The sequence below is a fragment of the Vombatus ursinus genome, unplaced genomic scaffold, assembly GCF_900497805.2.
Source record: "Vombatus ursinus unplaced genomic scaffold, bare-nosed wombat genome assembly UNPS02014847.1, whole genome shotgun sequence".
In the NCBI taxonomy this organism is placed as follows: Eukaryota; Metazoa; Chordata; class Mammalia; order Diprotodontia; family Vombatidae; genus Vombatus; species Vombatus ursinus.
In genome coordinates this window covers 2,438,505-2,463,251 of record NW_020954625.1, presented here as the reverse complement: position 1 = coordinate 2,463,251, position 24,747 = coordinate 2,438,505, and the positions used below count along the sequence as shown (strand labels likewise).

The following is a 24,747-nucleotide window of genomic DNA, read 5'->3' as shown; positions in this document are numbered from 1 at the left end:
CTGAGTTCTAGGTTCCAAGGCCCTTCCCAGCTCTGACAGTCTGGGTTCTATGTTCTAAGGTCCCTCCTAGCTCTGACAGTCTAAGGTCCATTTGATCGTCATTCCTTCTTGGTCTCATTGTACTGTCTCCCAGAAACTGTTGCTCCTGATGAGGCCCCATCGATATTTCTGCAGCAGGGCTCACCCACAGTTTTTAAAACCGAGCCCAAAGGCCGGCCTCAGCCACAGTGAGCTGAACAGTTCAGTCACTGGTGGGAAATCCTGGATGGGAGCCCCGGCTTCTGGTCCGTCCTCCCCTGCCCTCCCCCTGACCCTCACCTGGGAGGGAGGGGGTTTGTGTGGTATCTGTGGTGCCTGGCCTCTGGGCTTCACTCAGACCCCTTCTTTTTCTCTCCAAGCATAGAAATCTAAAATAAATAAATTCTTGAGAAAACCCCGCAGACCCCAAAGCCATGGCCTCCCTCCATCGGCAGCTGGCTGGCTGAGGGTCTCCCAGGGCCTGACCAGGGAGCTCAGGCTAGTTTCTGGGTACAGGGGGCACCCAGCCTGCTCACACTGTTGCCTTGGGGCCCCAGCTGACGTGGCTCCACAGTATCCCAACAACCGAGTGAGGCAGGGCCAGACTGGAGGTGTTCATGTACCCAGCTCACAGATGAGAAAACCAGGGCTCAGCAAGTTAATGTAATACAGTAAGTTCCTGCCTCAACTTACAGATGCAGCTTACAACCTAAGCGGCTGCTTAGGACTTGGGTTGCCCAAGTGATACATCAGAGGCAGGGACAAGATTTGAGCCCAGTTCTTCTGACTCCAAATCAAGCGTTCTACCCATTGCACCACACTCCCTCTCATGCCCGGGTAAATAATTGGATGCCAGTGAGCCCTGATATTTTTTTCTCTTCATTTCAGTTGTGTTGAGTGTGTGCATGTGTGTGTGTGTGTGTGTGTGTGTGTGTGTGTGTGTGTGTCCTGCTTTAATATTCCAGACATTTTATAAACCAATTTTTCTCCTGGATGATTTTCATCCTCTCCTGTCTGGGTCAGAAGTATTAGGTTGCATTAGCCATCCCTTTGCAGCCCGGGCTTCACTTTCCATAGTCAGCGCCATCCTGGGGGACGCCCAAAGTCAGGGATTGTTCGACTTGACCCCGCCGTCCTGGTGAGGAAGCCAGTCTCAACAACTGGGTGGGGCTGGTGCTGATCTATCCAATGGGTGACTCTTCCTTAAAAGCTTATGTGAGCCCCTCACAGACAGACCACAGCCCCGTGGCCCTCTCTGAGCCTCAATCTCATCATCTGCAAAATGGGCATGCAAGTAATATTTGTACCAGCTGCCTCATTAGGATTGCCGCGCGGGGTTATTCAGTCTCGGCTTCAGAGCAGGACGGGCCCTCAGGATCCACACAACCCCACCCACTCATTTTACACGAAGAGGGAACTGAGGCTCGTAGAGGAATAGACCTGTGACCCAAAGTCACAAGGATAGAGAGTAGCCAAGGCAGGATTTGAACCCATGTCAGAGCCCCACCACCTTCTTTCAAATGTGCTCATTTATTTTGAGGTGCTCTGTAATCATAAGCCACCATAGGAATGCCGTCCATCGTGAATTCTGCTCCACAGGCTTTCTCCTGGGGCCTCATGGCGGTGACCAACTCACTCGGGGCTCTTGAAGGATGGGGCATCGGGACAGGGAAGGGTTTGGGTGGAGGCCCGGCAGCGGATGGTCGGTCTCACGCTGGTCCCCCGAGGACCGGCCTGGACCCATCTGGAGCCACTCATCACCAAGTTGGCTTAGACTCCAGAAGGTTCTCTGGGTGCTCTGAACTCAGGGGTGAGCCGGACCCTCAGCCTGCACCCATGAAATCACAGCCTCAACAAGCAATCTGCCCAGCTCAGGCCGCGACTCTCACAGTCAGCCACCTGAAGCCACTGTGGTCATTTGCCCAATGCCCTCCATCCTTGGGCTTTTTTTTATTTCTTTAACTAGGCAACGGGATTAAGTGACTTGCCCAGGGTCACACAGCTAGTGAGTGTTATGTGTCTGAGGCCAGATTTGAACTCAGGTCCTCCTGACTCCAGGGCCGGTGCTCTATCCACTGTGCCACCTAGCTGCCCCCCCCTTTTTTTTTGCTAAGCAATGGGGTTAAGTGACTTGGCCAGGGTCACACAGCTAGTGAGTGTTATGTGTCTGAAGCTGAATTTGAACTCAGATCCTCCTGACTCCAGGGCCACTGCTCTATCCACTGCACCACCTAGCTGCCCCCCCCTTTTTTTTTGCTAAGCAGTGGGGTTAAGTGACTTGCCCAGGGTCACACAGCTAGTGTTATGTGTCTGAGGCTGGATTTGAACTCAGGTACTCCTGACTCCAGGGCCAGTGCTCTATCCACTGCGCCACCTAGCCGCCCCCCATCCCTGGGCTTCTGAGGCACACCCATAGTCTGTGACTCTATACACACCAGCATTTACTTATGTTTTTTCCCCCACAATCAAATAGAAATTCCTTGAAGCCAGACTACACGTTTCTGCCTTTCTTTGAGTTCAGCACTTCTTTGCCCGGTGCATAGTAGGTGCTTAGTAATTGCTTGTGGCGTTGCAGGCTGGCTGATAGTTCCTGGACACAGAAGGCACTAGATAAATGCTTAGCAGCCAGGCAGAGAATGGAGCCGGGTCTCTGCTTTGGGGTTCTGTCAAGTGGCTTTTGTCTGTCTGATGAGCTGGGCAGTTAATCAGGTAGGATGATCTGGGGGGGGGGGCGCTGTCTCATAACAATAACCATGCTATTATTATTGTTATTAATGATAATGATTGCATGTATTCTTGGACAGCCGTCCCTGCAGGTGAGATGCGGTCCTCATCCTAGTCTCCCTCCCCTTTCTGTGCCCAGCTCCCCTCTTCATACCGCACAGTCAGTCCCAGAGCTGGGGCAGGGCAGGGCAGGGGTGCCCGCGTGCAGCGGGCTGACGCAGCGGCCTCACCTTTTTCCTCTGTTCCTTCTGCCTTTCTCGGAACTCTTCAATGCTCTTGAGCTCATCCTTCAGCATGACCGCCAGCTGGATGTGAGAGTTTCCCACGTTTTCAATTTCTAGGGCAGAGCAGAGGCTTAAAAGGATCACAACAGACCTTTGGCATCTGTAGCTGGCCTCAGCAGCCCCCTCCCCCTTTCCCTTTCCCTGAGACCCTTCAGTCTGGGTCCATAAGACAGTCTCCATTACTGTTTCCTTAAAGAATCACAGAATGCCAAGGCTGGGAAGATCCTTGGACACCCTCTAAGCCAGCCCTCCTCCATTTTACAGATGGGGAAACTGAGGCCTTGAAAGAGGAAGTGAGACAGCCTTGTGTCTTAGAGCAGTGGATCTTGAGTCAAAACCTCCTGGGTCTGACTTCTGTTTCTGCCAATTACAACCTCTCTGGGCCTCAGTTTCCTCATCTGTAAAATAAGAGGCCTGGTCCGTCCCAGCTCTAAATTCTATGATCTAGTCTGACCTCTTCATTTTTGCTGCTGACCAAGGTCACGCAGGTGCTGAGTAGCTAAGTAGTCTACATTTGAATTTAGGCCCCCTAACCTGGGAGCCCCGCATCGTTTCTGTTGCACCATGACCCTCTCTCCATAACCCCAGGCTATAGAGGGAAAGAAACAACCAACTCTGATGGCCAGGCAGAAGCTGCCAGAGGTGGGGTCTGCCCCCAGCCCCTGAGGGTGGCATGCCTGAGGAGGGCCCCAGCCCGAGGAGCCCTTGGCACCAGCTTTGCCAAAAGCCAGACTTTGGATGGGTGGCCTGAGAATAGGTTTGGGTCCCGCTTCCTGATTTCCATCAAAGTGCTTTTGTCTGTCTGGGGAACCGTGAAATTAAGTAGATGAAGGGAGAAAGCGGCAGAAAGACTTACGTTGTTTCAGGATTTCAAAGGAGGCCTTCAGCGTGCTGCAAAAGAAAACACCAACAGGTCACTGGGGAGAAGGCGCTGGAGACACAGCTACCGTGCTGGTTTCCAAACAATCCAATCTCTCAGGCCTGCTTGCTGAGGGTCCTAGTGGACCCCAAGCTCAGCGTGGCACGGCAGCCCAGGGCTGCGTGGAGAGAAGCAGAGTGTCCGAGATGAAGGAGGGGACAGTCCCACTTCCTCTGCTCCAGTCACACCACCCCTAGAGAGCCGAGTTCAGTCCTCAGCATCCATCCCATTTTAGAAATGACATTGTCAAGCGGGGGTACATCCAGGGTGCCAGGAGGTGGTATAGGGGGGTTAGTTGGAAGATTTGGGGATGTTTAGAGCAGAGAGACTTGAAGAGGAGGAGTGAGGAAAGAGGGGACAAGATGTGGGCCTTCTACTATCTGAAGGGCTGATGTGTGTAAGTGGGCACTAGGTGGCGCCATAATGCATAGAGTACTGGGTTCAAATCCAACCTCAGACATTAGCTATGTGATCCTGGGCAAGTCACTTAACCCTGTTTGCCTCAGTTTCTTTATCTGTAAAATGAGCTGGAGAAGAAAATGCAAACCCCTCAATTATCTTTTGTCTGTCTGTTGAGCTGGGAAGTTAACATCCTCCCGGCTTGGGAGGGGGATGAGAAGGGGCAGAGCAGTGCCCCAGGGCAGACCCGGGTGGGCAGCAGGCACTGCCCAGCACCCAGCCAGCCCCTCTAAGCTGGGACCCAGGGGCTCTCGCCAGTGGTGCTGGGAGCAATGTGTGTTTGTGTGTTATAAATGGGTGGGTAAGTGAATGTGTCTGCCTATGCGTGTAGGTCCCCAAACACATGCACATGTGTTATGGCATGACCTTTTAACACACATGTAGAAGCATGTCTATAAGCATGAACCACATGCATGGGCATGTGTGTTGGAGTCTCCAAACATGTGCGCCCATATGTACCCTTTTGTGGTTACATGTCTATACATGTGCATCTCTGTACATATGTATCTCTCTGTGTTCTGCACATGGGTATGGCATGCACACACATGTATGCCTCTCTCTGAGTGCATGCCTGCGTATAAGTGTGAGTCTGTGTTTGTGCACATTAGTGTGTCTGGATGTATATGTGTTTGGACTGTGAAAGGAGCACGTGCTAATGTATCTGTGGTAATGAATCTGGGTTATCTGGGTGTGTGCACACGTGTATACCTCTCTGGAAACGTCTGAGTCCAGGAGGACCATCACTGATGTAGTTTTTTCTTCCCTGTGCATCCTGGCTCACCTCCTCCTTACCTGGGCTCACCGCTCAGGCCATGGGAAAAGGAATGCCCAGTTACCCTCTGGGATGTCACACCCACTGCTCTCGGCCCATCAGACTGAAGTCCTGGCCATTTAGAGATGCCTCCTCCCAAGAGCTTTCAGCTCGCCCAAAACTCTCCCTCTGTAACTATGGATCTCCCAGGAAGGGTGGGAGGAAAACCCCAGGCAGAGAAAACCCCTGGGAGCCAATGCCTGGGGCCCTGAGGGAGATCAAGTACTATGTAGAGGAAAGAAGGCTCCACTTGGAGGGAGAGATCCTGGGTTCAAATCCTGACCCAGCCACTCACTGGCCATTGGAAAGGACCACAGGGTCCATCTAGTTCAGTGCATTTTTTAAAACAAAAATGCCTTCAGCGTCTCCAACCCCCTCACCCCTCAACACCATGTACACACATTCACACTCAGAGAGACAGACACATCTACTCACACAGAGCCACAGGCGTGCCCCAAGCCCAGTGATCCGGGATGAATTGGAGACAGAGTCCCAAGTAATGCAGGGCATGGGGGCAGGATGAGCAGAGAGGGAATTCTGGGTATTCAGCCACAGACTGACCTCAGGGCTGCGCTAGGAGCCCTTGCAAGGCAGGGAGGCACAGGGCAGCCTCCTGAATTCGGTTCAGAAAGCTCCCTGGGTGTGGGCGAGGCAGAGCAATGATGGAAGCTTTATGCCAGAGAGCGGCAGGAAGCATTCCCTCAGGTGAGAGGCAGAGGGATGCCTTCCGTGGAGGCAGGAGGGACGGAGAGGGCCCCAGCTTCAGAGGCTGCCACCTGGGAGGAGGGGACACTCAGAAACGGAGGCAAGGAGAGAGGAGGGGCTTGGCACTGTCAGAATTAGGACGGGACTCCTCCAGGACCTCTCAGAAGTTCTTAACCTGGGCTGCAATCTTGTTTTTTTGATACTTTGATAACTATGGTTCAGTATAACTGGTTTCCTATGTAATCCTGTTTATTTTATGAATTTAAAAACACTCTGAGAAGAGGTCCAGACTGCCATGGGGGCCCATAGCACAAAAAAGGTTAAGACTCCCTGCTGTACCCCCACCATGAGCGGTACAGCCTCACTGCATCCTAGTGAGAGGTGGAATCACCTCACCGGAAGAACCCTCTCCTCTGCGCCCCAAAGGCCTTCGCCCTGGCTCATGCCTCCCCCTTGTCCCTCCCCAGACTCCAGCAATTGGCTCCCCGCTGGACTCCCTGCAGCACCCCAGAATGACCGAATCTCAGAGGTAGGAATGACCTCAGCAGCCGTTTGCAGTCAAAACTTCACTGTCCCTGACCGCAGGTCATGCTACCTTTGCTTGAAGACCTTCGGGGAGAGGGAACTTGCCGTATCAGGCGCTTCTCTACCTCTGGGGCTAATGATTAGCTGCGTGGCCCTGGACAAGTCATTCACCTTCCGAGCTCGAGTTCCGTCATCTACCCCAAGGTCGTTGTGAAGCTCAGATGAGATCAGGTGATTGAAGCCCTTTGCCAGCCTCCCAGCGCTACATAGATATCAGTTGTTGTAACCTCCCGAGGCAGCCCACCACCCTTTTGGACAGCTCCAGCATTGGGGAAGCCCAAATCAGCCTCTCGGTGGTTCCCACCTGTCATTCTTGTTCTGCCTTCTAGGTTCAAGGGTTCAGGGATCAGTCCGTCCCTAACTTTCACCTTGGGTTCCTGTGCGGTGGGGTAGGAAGCGTATCAGTTTCCTGCTAAGTCGGGCTTCCCAGTCTGGCTCCGATGAGGGGCGGGGGAAGTAGTGGTATCAGTCTGCTTGGAAATATCAAGTGTTTTAGGGGCAGCTAGGTGGCGCAGTGCATAGAGTTCCGGCCTTGGAGTCAGGAGGACCTGAGTTCAAATCCAACCGCAGACACTTAACACTAGCTATGTGATCCTAGGCAAGTCACTTAACCCCAGTTGCCTCACCAAAAAAAAAAAGAAACAGCAAGTGTTTTCTTGAGATCTGGTGGCCAAGCAGACGTGGTAACAGCGTCCCTTCTGCTACTCGGGTCCTAGGACTTCATTTAGCATGACTAGTCCTGGCCAATTTTGGTGAATTCAAAGGGAGCCTTTAGTTAAAGTGAAAAAAAAAAATTCTCCTTCCATCCACCAAATGTCTTGCCCAAAGTTCCCCTCCCTGCTGGGCAGTGTGGTACAATGGGAAGGGCTTTGGCTTTGGAGCCAGAGAACCAGGATCCAAAGCCCTCCCGAGCACCTTAGGGTCCTCGTGCCCTTCTCTTCATGACTCAACGTCCTCCGTTTCTCAACTTGTTCTCAGGTGGCTGTCAGCTTAGAAAATGTCTTCTCTTATTCACAGGGATTTGTCCTCCCTCCCCAGGAAATGTGGATGGTCCCAAGGGGGTGAGACTGCCCCCTTTTCACAGCAAAGACTAAAGCCCTGGCCAGCTTTGCAGCAAGGGTAACCCCTCAGTAATATCGAAGGGGGATCGTGCCCTCTAGTGGCCAATGCACCAAACGGTCCCATTCCCTGATAGTTCCAGAGGCTGGGAGCTCCCAGGTGACTGAGAAAGATGTGTGTATATGGTGGCGTGGGGTTGAAGATGAGAGGTTGGAGGAAGAAGTATGGATTCCTTTTTCCTTCCACACAAGAGAGGGGGATCTGAGGGGTTACATTTTCCTAAAATCTAATAATTCCACCTTTATACCTATTATTTCATTTCATCTTCCCAGCAACATGGATGGGGTTGGGGGAAGAGTAACTAAGACCCCAAGAATGAAGGTGATTTAACCACTCTGGGCCTCTGTTTTCTCTCGGAAATAAAGGGGTTGGATTAGGTGACTCTAAGGTTCTCTCTTGGATTCCATTGTCTCAAGGTCATTCAACCTGGCTGCAGCGGACAGAGCTCTGGCCTGGGTCCTGGTCCTGGATTTGGCACTAACTTATTTTGTGACCTGAACAAATCACTCCTCTTGGCCTCAGTTTCCTTCTCTGAAAAATGAGGAAGTTGGTCTACATTAGGACTTCTTAACCTGGAGTCCAAGGACCTCAAAGGCATCCATTGATAGATTTCAGATGATCCATGAATTTGGATGGGAAAATTACATCTTTATTTTCACTAACATTTAAATACCATTTAGCACTTTTTTAATTATCAACTTAAAAAATTTTAAAAACTATTCTGAGGAGTCCATAAGCTTCACCAGACTGACTTGAGAGGCAAAGGACCCAGATTCAAATCCTGTTTCTGTTACTTGTTATTGGGTGACTCACTTAAGATCTCTGGGCCTCAGTTTCCTCAAATGTAAAATGAGGGGGTTGGACCAGTGGCCTTTGAGGTCTGGTCTAGCACGGAGGCATGCTCCATCTGCATGGTCATGGTCAACCTTGATGGATTGTCTCATTGATCCAAGCCAAGAGCATCTCTTCATGAGTTATTGCAGCTGAAATGTTTTTCATAGACTCATTCAAAGGGTAAGAAGGTGTCTTAGACACCATCCAACCCAATCCCATCCATTTATAGATAGGGAAACTGAGGCCTACAGAGTTTGAGTGACCTGTCCAAAGTCACAGAGTAGTAACAAAGCCAACGTTTGACCCCAGGTCCTCTGACGTGAAGACCAGTGCCATGTTGCCCCTCCAGCCCAGCCCTGGGGGCCAACCCTCTGGTGATAAACCCCTCTGCACTTACTCTGCAGGACCTTGGACGCAGCCCATCAAGGAGACCATATTGGGGCCTTCCCAACTTGGCTGACTAGCCAGATCACAGGATGTCAGAGTGCAGAGAGACCTTAGGAATCAGCACACAGAATGTCTGGGACAGAGAAGATCTTAGAAGATAGAACACAGAATGTCGGAACTGGCAGGACCCTTAGAACACGAAAAGTTAGAGATGAATGGGCCTTGGAACGGAGAACATCAGAGATGACATCAAATGTCAGAGCTGGATGGCCTTAGAACATAGAAATTAAGTCTGGAAAACCTTAGTACACAGGATGTCAGAGCTGGAAGGAAACTTCAAACACAAAATATGAGATATTAGAGCTAAAAGGGACGTGAGAAATCATTGAGTCCATCACCCTCATTTTACAAGTGGAAAAACTGAGGCCCACAGAGGGAAAAATTAATTTGTCCATAGTCAAGAAATAAGTTAATGACAGAGCTGGCTCTCAAACCCAGGCCTCCTTGCTCCCATTCCAGGGGGGTTTTGCAGCCATCCAGGCTTCCCCTACTCCCACCTGAGTAATTTCACACTGTCCTAAACTATTTTTTAAATGTTTATCACATGCTAATCTTATTTCCTGGAAAAGATTCTGAGCTGCCTCAGGACACAGACCTTGTCTGGCTCTCCTGTCTCCTTCCCAGGGTCCATCAAGGGTGGGCCCAAGGTAGATCTTCAGTAAACAATTATGGGATTGAGCAGAATCCAGGGAAGATCTCTCTCTCTCTCCTTCCCTCCCTCTTTCTTCTCTCTCTCTCTCCATCTTTGTCTCTCTTGTTTTCTATGTCTTTCTCTCTCTCTCTCTCTCTCTCTCTCTCTCTCTCTCCCTCTATGTCTTTGTCTCTCTTGTTCTCTAGGTCTTTGTCTTTCTCTGTCTCTGTGTCTCTGTCCCTCCTCTCTCTTTCTCTCTGTCTCTGTATGTCTTTGTCCCTCTCTGTCTCTCCTGCTGTCTTTATCTCTCTCTCTCTCCTTCTCCCCCCCCCATGCCCCATCAGTGCAGCCTACAGTGTACCATCCCTTTGCTCATGGGAAGTTATGGGTCAACGAAATCTTCTTTTCATTTGGTCTCCACAATCATGTCTGAGATGCTTTGATCTGTGTCCAATTTCCCTTCAAAAGTTTTTCTTTACTCACACTCCTTATCACCTCTGTCAGCTCACATCCCCACATTTTAGAACCTTTTCCTCTAAATAAGCCTGGGAATGTCTCTGATAAAGCCTCATTTCTCAAATATATAGAGAACTGAGTCAAATTTATAAGAATACAAGTCATTTCCCAAATGATAAATGAGTAAAGGATATGAACAGGCAGTTTTCAGATGAAGAAATTAAAACTACTTACAGTCGTATAAAAATGCTCTAAATCACTTGTTAGAGAAATACAAATTAAAACAACTCTGAGGTACCACTTCATACCTATCAGATTGACTAAGATGACAAAAAAGGAAAATGATAAATATTGAAGAAGATATGGGAAAATTGGAACACTAATGCTTTGCTGGTGGAGTTGTCAACTGACCCAACTATTTTGGAGAGCAATTTGGAACTATGCCCAAAGGGCTACAAAACTGTGCATACCCTTTGACCCAGCAATAGCACTTCTAGGGCTGTATCCCAAAGAGATCATAAAAATGGGAAAAGGACCCACATCTACAAAAATATTTATAGCAGCTCTTTCTGTGGTGGCAAAGAATTGGAAATTGAGGGGATGCCCATCAACTGGGGAATGGCTGAACAAGTTGTGGTATGTGAACGTAAAGGAATACTTTTGTGCTATAAGAAAAGATGAACAGGCAGACTTCAGAAAAACCGGAAGACTTGTATGGTTTGATGCTGAGAGAAGTGAGCAGAACCAGGAGAACGGACGCAGTAACAGCCATGTTGTGCGATGACTAATATTGATAGATAGACAACCTTTCTCAGCAGTACAAGGATCTAAGACATCTCCAAAAGACTCATGATGGAAAATGCTATCCACACCCAGACAAAGAACTCTGGAGTCTGAATGCAGACGGAAGCAGACTGTTTGCTTTTTTTTTTCTTTCTCGTGGTTTTTTCCTTTTGTTTGAATTCTTCCTTCACAGCAGGACTAATGTGGAAATACGTTCAATAGGATTGCACATGTAGAGCACACGTAGAGCACACATAGAGCACATGGGGAGGGGGGAGGGAAGGAGAAAAAAATTTGGAACTCAAAATCTTACAAAAGTGAATGTTGAAAACTATACATGTAGTTGGAAAAAATAAAAATACTATTAAGTGTGAGGGGGAATGAAGAAGTGATTCTGAATATTAAAAGATCATTTCAGTTGGGAGCAGAAAAAAAATTATGTCGTGTCGGGCCAACTTCATTGTCTTGGTTTACAATCTTCCCTGGCTGGCAGGTCATGGGAATGCCAGGCCTTAATAAAGCATTTGACAAGGAAATAAATAAATAAGCCTGAGAGAGAGGCTGCGCCAGTGGGTTTACCCTCATTTTACAAATGAGGAAACTTAGGCCCAAGGAGAGAAAGGGCCCAGCTTAATTCCACCCAGGGGGCAGCAGGATGGGGGTTAGAAGCGGCTGGGGTGGCCCCCAAGCCCTCAGAAGCCATCTAGCCCAATCGCACCTGAATGGCACCCCCTTTGCAGCCTCCGGAGGCAGCCGATTCCGCGGGGGTAGAGCTCACATCACTCCATGACTCCAGCCTGAATGGCCTCCCTGAAACTTTGGTTCTGCCCTTTGGGGCTGAGGAGAAGGAGCTGAATTCTGCTGCCTGAGGACAACCCTTCACCACGTAAGCACTCTAGCCTCGGGCTGGCAGAGCTCCTGAAGGCCCATTCCCTGCCCCCCCCCCCCCCCCCCGGGCTAAATCTCCCCCCTTGTTTCCACTGACCCTCCTAGGACATGGACTTAGGGCTCTCTCCCCATTCTCAAGGTCCTTCCTGTCCAGGAAGATGCTCAGCTCCTCCTCGTCCTCCAGACCCAGCGCTCATTCCATTGCTACAGTTTCCTGAAGACTGCAGTCAGCAGGTGCCAAACCTGGAATTAGCCCAGGGCAGACTTGGGCTTGGGATGATCTGGGTTCAGATCCTACCCCAAATACTTACTATGTGACCCTGAGCATGTCAACCTCTCCTTGCCTCAGTTTCCTCATATGTAAAATGAGGGGTTGGGGCGGGGTGATGTCCAAGGTCCCTTCCAACTCCAAATTTATGTTCCATCCCCTGGTGTATTTCTTAAGGCTCTTTAGAATATCAATCTCCTTCCAGTAGGAATTAGAATTTGTCAAAGCTCAGACAAGGAGCATCCCCCCTCCCTATCTGCTCTCCAGTTCAGAAGCTCAGGCCCTGGCTAGCAAGGTCCCTTACCCATAACTGAGGCAGCTGGTAGCACAGTGGATAGAATGCTGGCCTTGGAGTCAGGAAGGCCTGAGTTCAAATCTAGCCTCAGACACTTACTAGCTCGGTGACCCTGGGCAAGTCACTCATCCTGTTTGCCTCAGCTTTCTCATCTATAAAATGGGGATAATAACAACACCTACCTCCAGGGTTGTTGTGAGGACCAAATGAGATATTTGTAAAGCGCTTAGCACAATGCCTGGCACTCAGCAGGTGCTATATAAATGCTGGTTATTATTATTATTACTGTGACCCAGAGACAGGGTTTTCATTGTTTCCGGGCTCCGAGGATCCGTGAAGGAGAGAATACAGAAGAAAAAGATACATCTTCCAACCGGAAAACCACTGACTTCTTTCCTTCAGCTGTGTAAGGGTGACTCAGGGGGGAAAACTCGGGCCTCTGACTGTTTGTTTCTCTTTCTGGTTGGCAACGGCCTCAGCTCCCCCACAGGAAGCTGAGTCCCCAAAGAACATGATGAGGAAGGCGCCGAGGGGCCCCTGGAGGGCCTGGGCAGAGCTCTGCAGATCCCCTGCTCCCCTCAGAAGGAGCTCCGTCCAACCCATGGACCTCGGGTGGGTGTTGGATGTAGACGAAGGAGGGAGCCAACTTTACAGTCATTGAAAATGGTTTGGTGTGAGGGATGGGGAAGCAGAGGGCCAATGCTTCATCACTGCGTGACTTCACTTTCCCGTTCTAAGACTCAGTTTCCACTTCTGAAAGTGGGTTGGGCCAGATGAGTGCTGAGGTGCCCAGCGGTTTTGATGATCTATGATTATCGGAAAACCACTTTTCCCAATTCAACTCAACAAACACATTCAGGGCCAGAGCATAGCACCGGCCAAGGCACAAGGAATTTGGAGGATTTTTTTTTTTTATTTGTTTAGTATCTGGACCTTTCATCAGCGTGGGGAATTCAACTGAACTGAATTCTATTCACCAAGCATTTATGGGATGTCTCCTACATGCAGGCTCTAAGCAGATGGGTCCTGCCCTCAAGAAACTTGCATTCTTCTGGGGGGGGGGGCAGGACGAGCAGGTACACTGAAAGGATAGATTGGCTGGAGGTTCTCTATGGCGGCCCTTAAGGGCTGTCATCCTGTGAATGACTCCTTGTTGATGCCTGTCTCTTCCTTTAAGGTTTAAATCATTTTAAAGAGCCTCCTATGCACAAGGCTGGCATCATACCAAGAAGGGAGTCAAATTACTGGGCGATTAATTGGATGTTATTTGATGGTAACATGCTTTCTCCCATTTTGCAGATGAGGAAAGTCGTGCAATGACTTTCCTAAAATTTCATGATGTCAGGAACGTAGCAAGGAAAAGCCCTGGATTCATTCCGGTAAGACGTCAGCTTCTCGAGGGCCGGGACCGTCACACTTTTGTAACTGCATCCTCGGCAGCCAGAACAGCGCCTGGCTGGCGCACAGTAGGTACTTGTTAAATTAGATGAAGTATCTGACAAGCCACACTCCATTTCTCTGTTATTCTGTTTTCTTCATTCACTAAAATGGGCATCGCCATTTTGTCCTCAGCCAAAGACAGGAAAAATGTAGCCAGTGAGTTCCCCACCCGCTCTTTCTCAGCCAAGTGGAGGTTCCCCTTTTTAGAGGAAGGAGAAGCCCCCCAACATCAAGTGTGCTCAGTCCCAGCCAGGCTGCTGGGGCTGGGAGGGGCCGCCCCACACACACACACACACACACACACACACACACACTCATTCATGTGTCTTTTCAATCAATCCTCACCCGTCTGGTCTACAATATGCTTCCTTCTCCTCTTGGTATCTGAACCTTTGCCTTCCTCCAGGGCTGCCTCCCCCATGAAGCTTTCCCTGATTTGCCCTGTTGTCGGTCCTCTCTCCCACCTCACATTTTCCCACATTTTTTCATCACTCCCTCTTTGCATTCTGGGATTCCAGCTCCTGTCCCCAGTAGAATGTAAGCTCTCCGAGGGCCAAGACAGCCTCGTTTCTTAGCTCGGGATTTCTAGCACCTAGCACAGTGCCTCGTATACAGAAGGGGCCTAATAAGGCTCTGGTTATTGAACAAGCGCAGAATGAGAACAAGTGTGAGCATTTGTGTGAGCAGGAGCTCTTCCCCCCAAAGAGGGGCTAGGCCGTTTCTTCCTTCAGGTCTTTAGCTGTCATGGTGGTAGTAGGCTGTTTTAGTTTACACATCCCCTATCCAGAACAGGGAAACTGAGGCCGTGAAATGGAGGCAACATCTCAGGGCCAAACAGCCAAGTGGAAACTGTCTAGGGAGGTAGGACCATTATCTTCCATAAGGAGACGAGCATAGAGGTGACTCACTGGAGAACAGAGGCAGAACGGGGATGGGGAGCCAGGGAGAGATGACAAGGACCTTTCAGATGATCTAGTCCTGTCCCTTCGTTTTACAGATGACACAAGTGAGACCCACAGAGGGAAAGTCCTTTGCCCAAGGTCGAATGGGTGCAGAGCAGGCGGCAGAGCTGGATTCAAACCCACGACCGTTGGCTGTGCGTCCTGCCCCATCTCCTAAGCTGTGATATCCTGGCTCTGGGGTCTCACGGGGGCACAGACCCCAGCCCCTCTGCACATCCCCTGCCTGGTGGCCACATCCAGGACCCCTCCCATCCCTCAGGCACAGAAGGCGCACTCCAACTTTCAGAAAGGGCACAGACGGTCTCCTCCCTTGCCTTTTTCCCAGTCCCAGCAGTCTTACTGTCCTGCTGAACTTAAGACAAGGCCCTAGTGTCCCAAAGGGTAAGCCAAGGTCAGTTCACTTTCCAGGCCTTCTCTGTTCCCCTCCTCATCCCACAGGCCTCTCCCCGCCCAGCAGCAGGAAAGGCCCCACTAACTCGCTGGAGCCACTCACTTGTTTGGAGGGCCACAGGCTACATACCGCCCCAGCTCAATCTCTCTTCCCTGCAGTGGGCAAAATGCTTGGCGGATAGGTGCTGTCTCCATTTTACAGATGAGGAAACTGAGGCTCACAGAGTTTGGGGTTGTTGTCCCCATTTTAACTCCTAGGGTTGTTGTGAGGATAAAATGAGATATTTGTAAAAGTGTTTGGCAAACCCTAAGGCTTACTACTTAAATGATAGTTATTACCATTCTCATTTTTTATTAATTAGCATTAGCAAATAATCATTTTGGCCATGTCCTACCTACCTGACCCTGCACTGAACTTCATCTCGGGACTGTGTCCAACCTCTCCCAGCCTCCTGTCTGCCTCTCTCTTCCTCCCCAAATACTTGCATTCCTCACAGAACCACAGAATGCTGGACCTGGCAGGGACCTCAAAGATCTATTCCAGCTCTCACATTCCACAGTGACTAGCCCAGGTCCAGGGCTCTTCCCACATCAGTCCTTAAACCCTGACTCTCAAAATCAAAGGATGACACAATCTCAGCATGATATGAGGGGAAGAGAATCCTGACACCGACTAGCTGCGTGACCCTGGTCAAGTCACATAACCTTTGAGCCACCATTTCTTCATCTTTTGTACAACGGAGATGATAAAACTCTGCAATGCCTAGTTTATAGGGTGGTTGTGAAGACAAAACAATCACAGGAGGGTAGATTTAGAACTGGACAGGACTTTACAGGTGACCTAATCCAACTCCCTCATTCTACAGATGAGGAAACTGAGGCCCAGAGTGCTTAGAAGACTTGCCCAAGGTCATGCAGAGAGTCTCAAAGGAAGATTTGAACCAAGGTCCTCTGATTTCAAGTCCCTAGGGAAGGAGCTTTGCAAATCTTAAGGTACACCCTGTATTATTTAGGTCATGAGTGCAGAGGCATCAGGTGTGCACCCTGTTGGCCCCATATAGTACTCCAATTGTGGCCAGAATCAGATAAAGACGTAGCAGGGAAATATTTAACAAAATAAACAAAAATACAATAAAACATAGATGATGCTAATTTGTGGTTTTCTAAGTCACTATGTGACCTGCAGGGATTCTTATGTCCTCATGTCCTGTCTGATTTGAGTCTGACCCCACTGCTGCAGTCCAGCTTTAGAAAGGCTCTCCCGTCTATCATTAGAAACAATAGGTCATTGGCTTCTGCCTGGATAGCCCCAGTGACGGGCACCTCTACGTCAGGAGGGAGGCCCCTCTACTTTGGACAGCTCCAGTAGGAAACTCCCGCTCCCTCCTCTCCCTTGCCACTTCTGGTCGTGGTGGTTGAACAGCCTAATCCCTCTGCCACAGTGAAAGCCTTTCCAATGCTTGCAGACAGCTCGGGAAGGCTCTCCCACCCCTCCAGAGCCCCTTTATGGTCAGAATCACATTTAGGGTTGGGTTATCCCTAGCAGGTCGTGTGCATTTCTCTTGAAAGCTGTGCTAGGCCTTCAGGGCATGCAAAAAAAGGAGACGTTTCCCTGATGCTGAGAGGATCTCTGGGGAAATAACTGACAGGAGAAAAGATAATGAACAGAAATAGGTACCAAGAGATTCTGTAATCTGCTGCCTTGGGGCTCAGAGCCTCCCTCCCCTCTGCTCCATCTACACTAGCTGCCGTGCATCACGGGAAGCCTTTCCTGATCTCCCCGGCTGCTGCCCCCTGCCAAGTGGTGCTACATATCCCATTTCTATTACCTGCACATTGTCTCCCACAAGACAAGGTAAGCTCTTTGAGGAAGGGGAGGGAAGGGAACACGCATTTATTAAAGGCCTACTGTGTGCCAGATACTGTGCTAAGCACTTTACAGATTTGATTCTCCCAACACCCCCTGGAGGTAGGTGCTATCTACCTATCAATGCCTCCCTTTTACAGGTGAGAAACTGAGGCAGACAGCAGTTAAGAAACTTTTCCAAGGTCATCCAGCTAGTGAGTGTCTGAAGCCAGATTTGAACTCAGGTCTTCCTGATTCCAGGCCTGGCACTCTAACCACTAAGTCACCTAGTTACTTTTTTGAGAGCAGGGACAAGTTTATTTTATAGCTAGCATTTATATAGCACCTAATATGTGCCAGGCACTATGCTAAGTACTTTACAATTATTCTCTCATTTGATCCTCACAACAACCCTGGGAGGTAAGTGCTTGCATTATCCCCATTTACAGTGGGGGAAACTGAGGAAAACAGAGGTTAAAGTAACATGCCCAGGGTCATACAGCTAGTAAGTGTCAGAGGCTGAATTTGAACTCAGGTCTTCTTGATTACAGGTCCAACACTCTCTTCAGCTACCTCTCTGAGAGCAGGGGCTACTTCATTTTTGTCATTGTGTCCAGAAAACCTAGTACATAGTAGGTGCTTAATCATAATGTTTGCTGCTTGTTTGCTGTGAGGAAATCACCCTCCACATGCCAGTTACCATTATTAGACTGGGAGCTCCTAGAGACCAGGGATCTTTGTTTCTTACCTTTCTCTAAATTGCCTACATTATCCTACACATAGTAGGTGCTCTTGGTTTAAGTGAGTGGGAATCTTACTGCCCCTAATTAAAATTAAAATTGATGCCTTTCGTTTTCCTATCACGGTCACTTCTAGAAATCTAATGTCTTTTCTCCTTCATCAAAATGCCTCTCAAATGAATTGAATTGAATTGTAGTAGCCAGTAGACAGAGTCCTTCCTGAGGATATATTGTATATCCAAGACTAAAAGCTGTTCCTTTTACTAGTTTCTGGTATACAACAGACAAAATGGGTCTTATTTCTGCTTCCAGGAGGTAATCTTGCTACAGAAACAGAGATTACCCTTTTCCAGCCAAGGATTTGGTGTCTATGTACAAACAACTGTAGCTTCAGCACCTCAAGCAGTAGGTGACCTAACCTCTGTCTCCATCCCATGAGAGCAATGAGTCATAGAGCCAGAGAATGTCAGAGCCAGAAGGGACCTTAGAGCATTGAATGTCAGAGCTAGAAGAGATCTAGAATGTCACAGCTGAGAGGGACCCCAGAATGTAAAATGTCATAGGGAGAGTGCCCTGGAACACTGACCATTGAACGTTAGAGGTGGGAGGGATCTTGGTGACCAACCCATCCAAATCCTTCATTGTAGAGAAGAGGAAATCAAACCCCAGAGATGGTCAGGGCTTGAGCAATGGCCTGGGTGAGTCAATGGCGCCTCCCATTATTCTGGTTCCAAGCTCGCCCTTCCTCACAGATACGAGAATAATCTTCTGAAAGGCCATCTTTGGCTACAGCACTCCCTAACTCAGAATTTTTTAGTGGCTCCCTATGGGCTCTGGGACACAATCCAAACTCCTCAGTCTAGCTGGATGTTAAAGTCTTTCCAAAATCTGGTTCCTCTCAACTTTTCCAGTTTCATTTCACAGTTGTCCCCTTGGACAACAGGCTTCTGTTCCCCAGATCTAGCATTTCCTCTCTCTCTCTCTCTCTCTCTCTCTCTCACACACACACACACACACACACACACACACACACACACACTGCCATGTCCATGCATATTTGCATTCCTGGAATATACCCCTTACTCATCTCTGACTCTCAGTATCTCCACCTGCCTTCAAGGCTCCCCTTCTCCATGAAGTTTTCCTTGACCTCCCCAGTTGGTAGTAGTCTTTCCTCCTCATATGTTCTTGCCTTTGTTTCTTCCTTGTACACATTATATTTCCCCAGGGGAATGATGCTCCTCAAAGTTGATGGCTTTTTTGTGTGTCTTTTTGTATGCTGGGTGCCTAGAACATGGTAGATACTCAAGGAACGTTTGTTGTATTAAACTGGAACCATGTTATCTGCAGGGGGTGAGGGGGGGCAGGGATAGCACATTAGTTGGACCTCTCTGAAACCAAGGCCATCTTTTTAATGTTCTCCTGCCATGGTTGGATGACTGTGAGCCATGGGATACCACAGTCTATGACGAATTAAAGAGTATCCCACAGAAGTCACTGGAGAGGAGGAGGGTAGATGGATGTGAGCAGGCTACCACCCATAACAAAGAAGGCACCAAAACAAAGAACTGGACTACAGGATGTCATCACCAATGTGTATGATTGGAGAAGAACATGGGTTGGACCCATGGTTGGGGAGAGTGGGGGATGGAAAATGTACCACCTGTTGGCTTCACTAGTATCATTGTGGTATTGAGAAATCAAGGAGATTCCCTGTCATGATGAATGGATGGCACATAGCCAGCTTAAGGAGGAACACAGAGAAGAGTCACCCAGGATGGGCAGGCATGGAGGGGTTGCAATCTGCATTACTGAAGAGAACTACTCATGGAAGAGATCACAGATTCATGGGTTTATCAGACTATTAGCTTGCGTTTACATAGTCCTTTGACATGCATCATTGCAATGAGTCCCAGTAACCTTTTGAGACATTTAGTATAAGAATTATTATCCCCATATGACCAAAAGGGACCCAGACAATCTTATAGTGAGTTAGCAGCAAAGCCAAGACTGGAACCCAGGTCTGAGAATTCCCACTTCAGTTCTTTTCCCTAATACACCAAGCTGCCTCTCCTGTGGCACAATAGGGGAGTGGACCCTCGTGCCAACAATGGAAAGGACTTAGAGATTATTGGCTCCCATCCCTTCATTTAATAGATGAAGAAACAGAGGCACCTAGAAGTTAAGTGATTGCCAAAGTTTTGGAGACAGAATTCAAACCCAGTGCCCTGCCCAGGAGCCTAGGTGTAGCAGAGGGTGATGAGGTTTAATAGGAAAGGCCAAAGAACAGAAAAGGCCACACAGCCCCTAAGGTTAATGTGCCACCCACGCTTTCAGACCCCACAATCTCCCCTCCAGCTGATTCTGAGCCTCTCCCCACCCCCTTTGCCCTCAGTAACCCTCCCCAAAGAATGTTGTTAATGTCCAACTCCTAGCAAATTCATGGATTTCCTAAAGGCTCTTTAATCTGGGACGTGTCACAGAGAGGGGAGGCCCCGGCGCCCGGTAGATTTATGGGCCCTGCTAGTGGCATGAGTGCCCGGGAAATCGTCCACGAGGGAGGTCAGGCTCTCTATTAAAAATCCAGCTGAAAATCCGAGCAAGAGAGTGATAAATTGGCCTGGGCAGCAGGATGCAATTAAGGAGTCGGGCAGAACAGGAAGAGAGGGTGGGGGAACCTTGGGGGTCTTGGGGATGTTTTGTTGCGGCTGTGACAAGAGCTCCAGTGAGCTGGGACTTCCCTTCTACGCTTCCTCATTAGGCCGTCGCAATTTCTGATTATTCAGGGCTGTGTAGGCTGCATGGCTCATCACAGCCCTGTCAATGGCAGCAGCAATCTGGCCCTGTTGCTTGTGGATGGAAGATTATCGACCCCTCCCCTGCGCTAAACACAGCCCCTCCTTAGCAAGAAAAGGAGCTGAGCAAAAAAGAAAAAGGAAAAGAAAAAGAAAAAAAAAAGACAAGAAAAAGGAGCTGAGCAAGGTTCCCTGTCACTAAATAAAAAAAAAACTTGGGGCCACTGATGCCTTAGCAGTGTGTGGGGGCAATCCATAGACTGAAAGGGTAGAGAGAGCCCCTGGTCTCTCACCTTATTTTATAGATGGGGAAATTGGAGCCAAGTTAAGTGACTTGCCTAAGGTCACACAGATAGTAAAACGCAAAGCTGGAACTTGAACCCCGGGTCTTCTGCCTCCAAATCCAATATCTTTCCCATTATAGAGGCAATGAAGTGGCACACTGGGTCTGGAGTCAGGGAGATTGGAATTTAATTCAGCCCCCGACATTGACTTGCTGTGTGACCCTGAGCAAATTGCTTAACTTCTGTTTGTCTCAGTCTCCCCATCTGTAAAATGAGGATAATAATAGCACCTACCTCCCAGGATTTTTGTATGAGAGTCAAATGAGATGTTTGTAAAGCTCTTTGAAAACCTTAAAGCGCTACATACATGTCAGAGCCGGAAAGGTCTTTAGATTTCATCTAGTCCAAATGTAAGTCAAGTACAAATTGTATTTCTTCTACAAGTCCTGAACTGCACATGGGAATACAACACAATCCTTAAGCAGTTTATTTGTCATTTCATTGAGGAGCTGGCTGGAGGCAGCAATGGCAGAAGCCATGACCTCCGGTTCAAATCCCCCATGGCCAAGTTGGCATGCCCGTTCCCTAAGAGAGTGGCCCACGTAGCGTTACGTAGACTGCCTATCATTGGTAAATAGGATTTTTTCTTCCCAACCACATGCAGAGACAGTTTTCAACATTCATTTTCTACAAGATTCTGAGTTTCATTTTTTTTCTGGAGTGACTGTCATTAGCCTCAAAAGAGTCCTGAAGACTCAGGGGATGGCCCCATGCATCCCCCCCACCATTGCTCCAAAAATACCTCCAAGCTTCTTTCCCCCAGCTGATTCGGGGCTGTTACTTTTTGGGGTACACCAGCAAGTTTACCATGCCTATAACCAAATACTCCTTTCCCATTTCCCTCAAGGCCCTAATTCTCTGTTTCAGAAATGTGCTCGGGCCAGGGGTTGGAACTTCAAAGCCCCAAAATCAGGTCTAGAAAAAGTCAGTCTTCGTATTTGATTTTCTCCTCCCTTCAGCTCTCAATCTATAAAGCCCCATGCCCAAAATGGATCAGGTCTGCATCATCACGAGGGACTCTAGAATTCCCCATGTCCTCCACCTGCCCAATGTCCCACTCCTTGCCTTGCCCCTCAATATTCAGTTACAGAAGAAGCCTCGCCTTCAGGCCTTCAATAACCATCATATTCATCCCTAATATTCAGCACCTTATGGGTTTGCAAAGTATTAAGAAGTTCAAGAATTATTATTTGCGTTTTACAGATGAGAAAACTGTGGCTCAAAGTGGTGAATTGACTTGTTCAAGGTCACATTGCTAACACATAGCAGAGCCAGGCTCAGATTCTTTCCACTTTACTGAACTCGTTTCAAAGGAAGCTTTTGTTAAAAACATATTTTAAAGGCACAACATCAAACACACACACACACACACACACACACACACATACACACAGAGAAATAGGAGGAGCACATCTTACTTGATCTCACTTTGTCCACCTGCTTTCCGGGCAATCTGGACCAGCTCTTTCCCGTATCTTTCTTCCGCTTGGGCCCTGGGAACAATACACAGAATTCCCTGAGTGGGCCCCTATAAAGTCATCAGCGGCGTCCCTCCCCAAACCCCTCCTGAGAGCCCGACCAGGTCAGTACTTCACCTCCAAGGCATGTGAAGAAGAGAAATGAGGACCCAGAGAATTCCTATTCCCCAGCTTTCTTCCAGGGCCTCTGGCTTTAGGGTTGGACTTACTCATAGGAGTGTATACAGCTGGGGCCTCAGACACTGAGAAGGCCTTCTCCCTAATTTGATGCCTAAAATTCCACCATTAGCACTTCCGTCTATTGGGGACAGAAGAGTTACCTCCTAACAGGATCCTTGAGAGGAAGGATCACAGTCAGCCTTGGACACCTCAGAATGAATGAAGTTATTTGCTATTCTAGAAAGAATGGAAGACAACCAGTCACTCAGTCTACAAGCCTTTAATTAGTGCTTACCATGGGCCAGGCAGGTACTATACTGAGCATTGGAAGACAAAGAAAATCGGTAACAGGGTGACTGCCTGCAAGGATGCCCCATTTTAATAAGAGAAGACATGCAAAAAAACCCCACGTACATAAAAGACATATGGGAGACGCATAGAAACTATGTACAAACACCATGTATATGCCAGTGTAATTGGGAGGTATTTTCAGAGGGAAGGACAGGAAAAGGCAGAAGGTGAGGTGCAGCCGAATCTTGAACGAGGCCAGGGACGCCAGAAGACAGAAATGATCAGGGAGAGCTTTCTAGGTACTGGGAACAGCCAGTGGAATAGGTACCAAGAAAGGGGCAATAATAATAATAGTTATAGTAATAATCATAATAACAATAATTAGCATTTACATAGTGCTTTAAGGTTTGCAGAGGCTACCTCTAGTTGTCCTGGTCTATATCTGACCACTGGACCCAGAGGGCTCCAGAGGAGAGAGTGAGGCCGGTGACTTTGCACAGCTCTCCCTCACTTAAATCTAGTTCACTTGCACCTCATGGCATCACCTCCCTGAGGTCACAGTCCTCTTCAAGAACAAACAACAAGCAACATAAGGTTTGCAAAGCGCTTTACACAGGTTAACTCATCTGAGGAAGAAAACACCAGATTCCGTGGCTTGGTGGGCTCATACTCTCTGGAGTTTCTGCTTTGTCATCTGAACTCACTGGAGTTAGGAGACCTATGTCCTACTTCTGCCACTAACAGACTGTGTGACCTTAGCTGAGTCACCTCTCTCTTCTGGGTGCCTTCCCTGTCAAAGGGGCAAGTTAGATTAAAAAGTCTTTATAGTTCCTTCCAACATCAGAATGTTTTGGTTCTATGGAATTGGGCTGGACAATGAGATCTCCTTTGCAAAGCACACGTCCCCATCTTAGAACCCAAGAAGATGGGAGATGAAAGGGACCTCAGATCATTTGGGCCAGGGGTTCTTAACTTTCTGGGTGTCATAAGCCCTGAGCTGGTCTGACGAAGCCTAGGTGGATGCTTTCTCAGATAGTGTGTTGTGGTGTGTGTGTGTGTGTGTGTGTGTGTGTGTGTGTGTGTTAATTCCTATTTGAAGGAAATGCTGAGTTTCTGTTGAAGGTTAATGAAAATAAACATGTATTCTTTTTCCTAGACATTTTCAATGACCCCTGAAATCTACTCGCAGACCCCGTGGGGGTCCATGGACCCCAGGTTAACAGCCCCTGATCCAAGCCAAACTTCTTAGAAGTGGCCTAGAACTGGGTTAGGCCCCTAATCCAGAGTTCTTTTCATTCCACACGGCTTTTCCTCCTGATCTTTGTCCTTTGTCCTCTCCTGAACTACGTAAGACTCCTAAGGGTCTCTTCCCTACAACCCCCAGCCCCAGGCCCATGGGTATGGTACAGTGTCAATTAGTCAATCAATTAACACTAAGGACCTACTGTGTGCGGGGCACTGTGCTAAGCGCTGAGAACAGAAAAAAGAGGCAAAGGACAGTCCCTGCTGTCCAGAAGGCCACCACTTCCTCAATGGCTCCTGAGTAGACCAGCTCCTTCCTCACGTGCTCGCCTCCACTTCCCCAAGCCAGGTTCTGTTATGGAACTGAAAAGAGCAGCATGGAGCTATGCAGCAGCCTGAGCCAGGGGCCAAAGCCGGGTGCAGAGCTTGGGACCCCCAGAGTCTCGGGTTGGTGGGGAGGTCATTTAGGCAATGAGGGAACCCCACCATTATCTTTACCGATGAGAACTGCAGTCAGCCTGCCAAGAGGAGATAAACCTGTAGGGGCAGGATTGGGGGGGAGGAAAAGGGGCTCCTGTAAGAGAGTCTGTGGGCCTGGGGGGACGAGGGGGCCCCTTATCTCCCACAGAGGGACGGCCCTTGGGCTGGGGGCAGAAATGGGAGCCAGAGACCTCTGGGTGACAGGGAAGATCCATGGAGTCACAGAACATCCTGTACCATCTTGGATCCAGACGTCAGAGACGGAAAGACAGAGAGGGGGATAGAGAGAGAGAGAGAGGGAGGGAGGGAGGGAGGGAGAGAGAGAGAGAGAGAGAGAGAGAGAGAGAGAGAGAG

At 48.9% G+C, this 24,747-nt stretch overlaps 1 protein-coding gene and 1 long non-coding RNA gene across 5 annotated transcripts in view; one reads left to right on the top strand and one right to left on the bottom strand.

Moving 5' to 3' along the window:
* PSTPIP1 (proline-serine-threonine phosphatase interacting protein 1) overlaps window positions 1–24,747 on the bottom strand; it is a 97,531-nt gene that overhangs the window by 26,026 nt on the left and 46,758 nt on the right. For 3 of the 4 annotated variants that reach the window (XM_027840742.1, XM_027840744.1, XM_027840743.1), the window contains 3 exons: window positions 22,162–22,236; window positions 3,883–3,917; window positions 2,973–3,079 (listed from right to left, as the gene is read on the bottom strand). In XM_027840742.1, the coding sequence (XP_027696543.1) occupies window positions 2,973–3,079; window positions 3,883–3,917; window positions 22,162–22,236 (217 nt within the window). The remainder of the gene's footprint in view (window positions 1–2,972; window positions 3,080–3,882; window positions 3,918–22,161; window positions 22,237–24,747) is intronic. The other variant, XM_027840745.1, reaches the window with a different exon arrangement.
* Window positions 12,757–14,850, top strand: LOC114026955. Its single transcript, XR_003567184.1, has 3 exons — window positions 12,757–12,838; window positions 13,526–13,696; window positions 14,664–14,850. It is a non-coding gene; the product is annotated as an uncharacterized LOC114026955 (long non-coding RNA).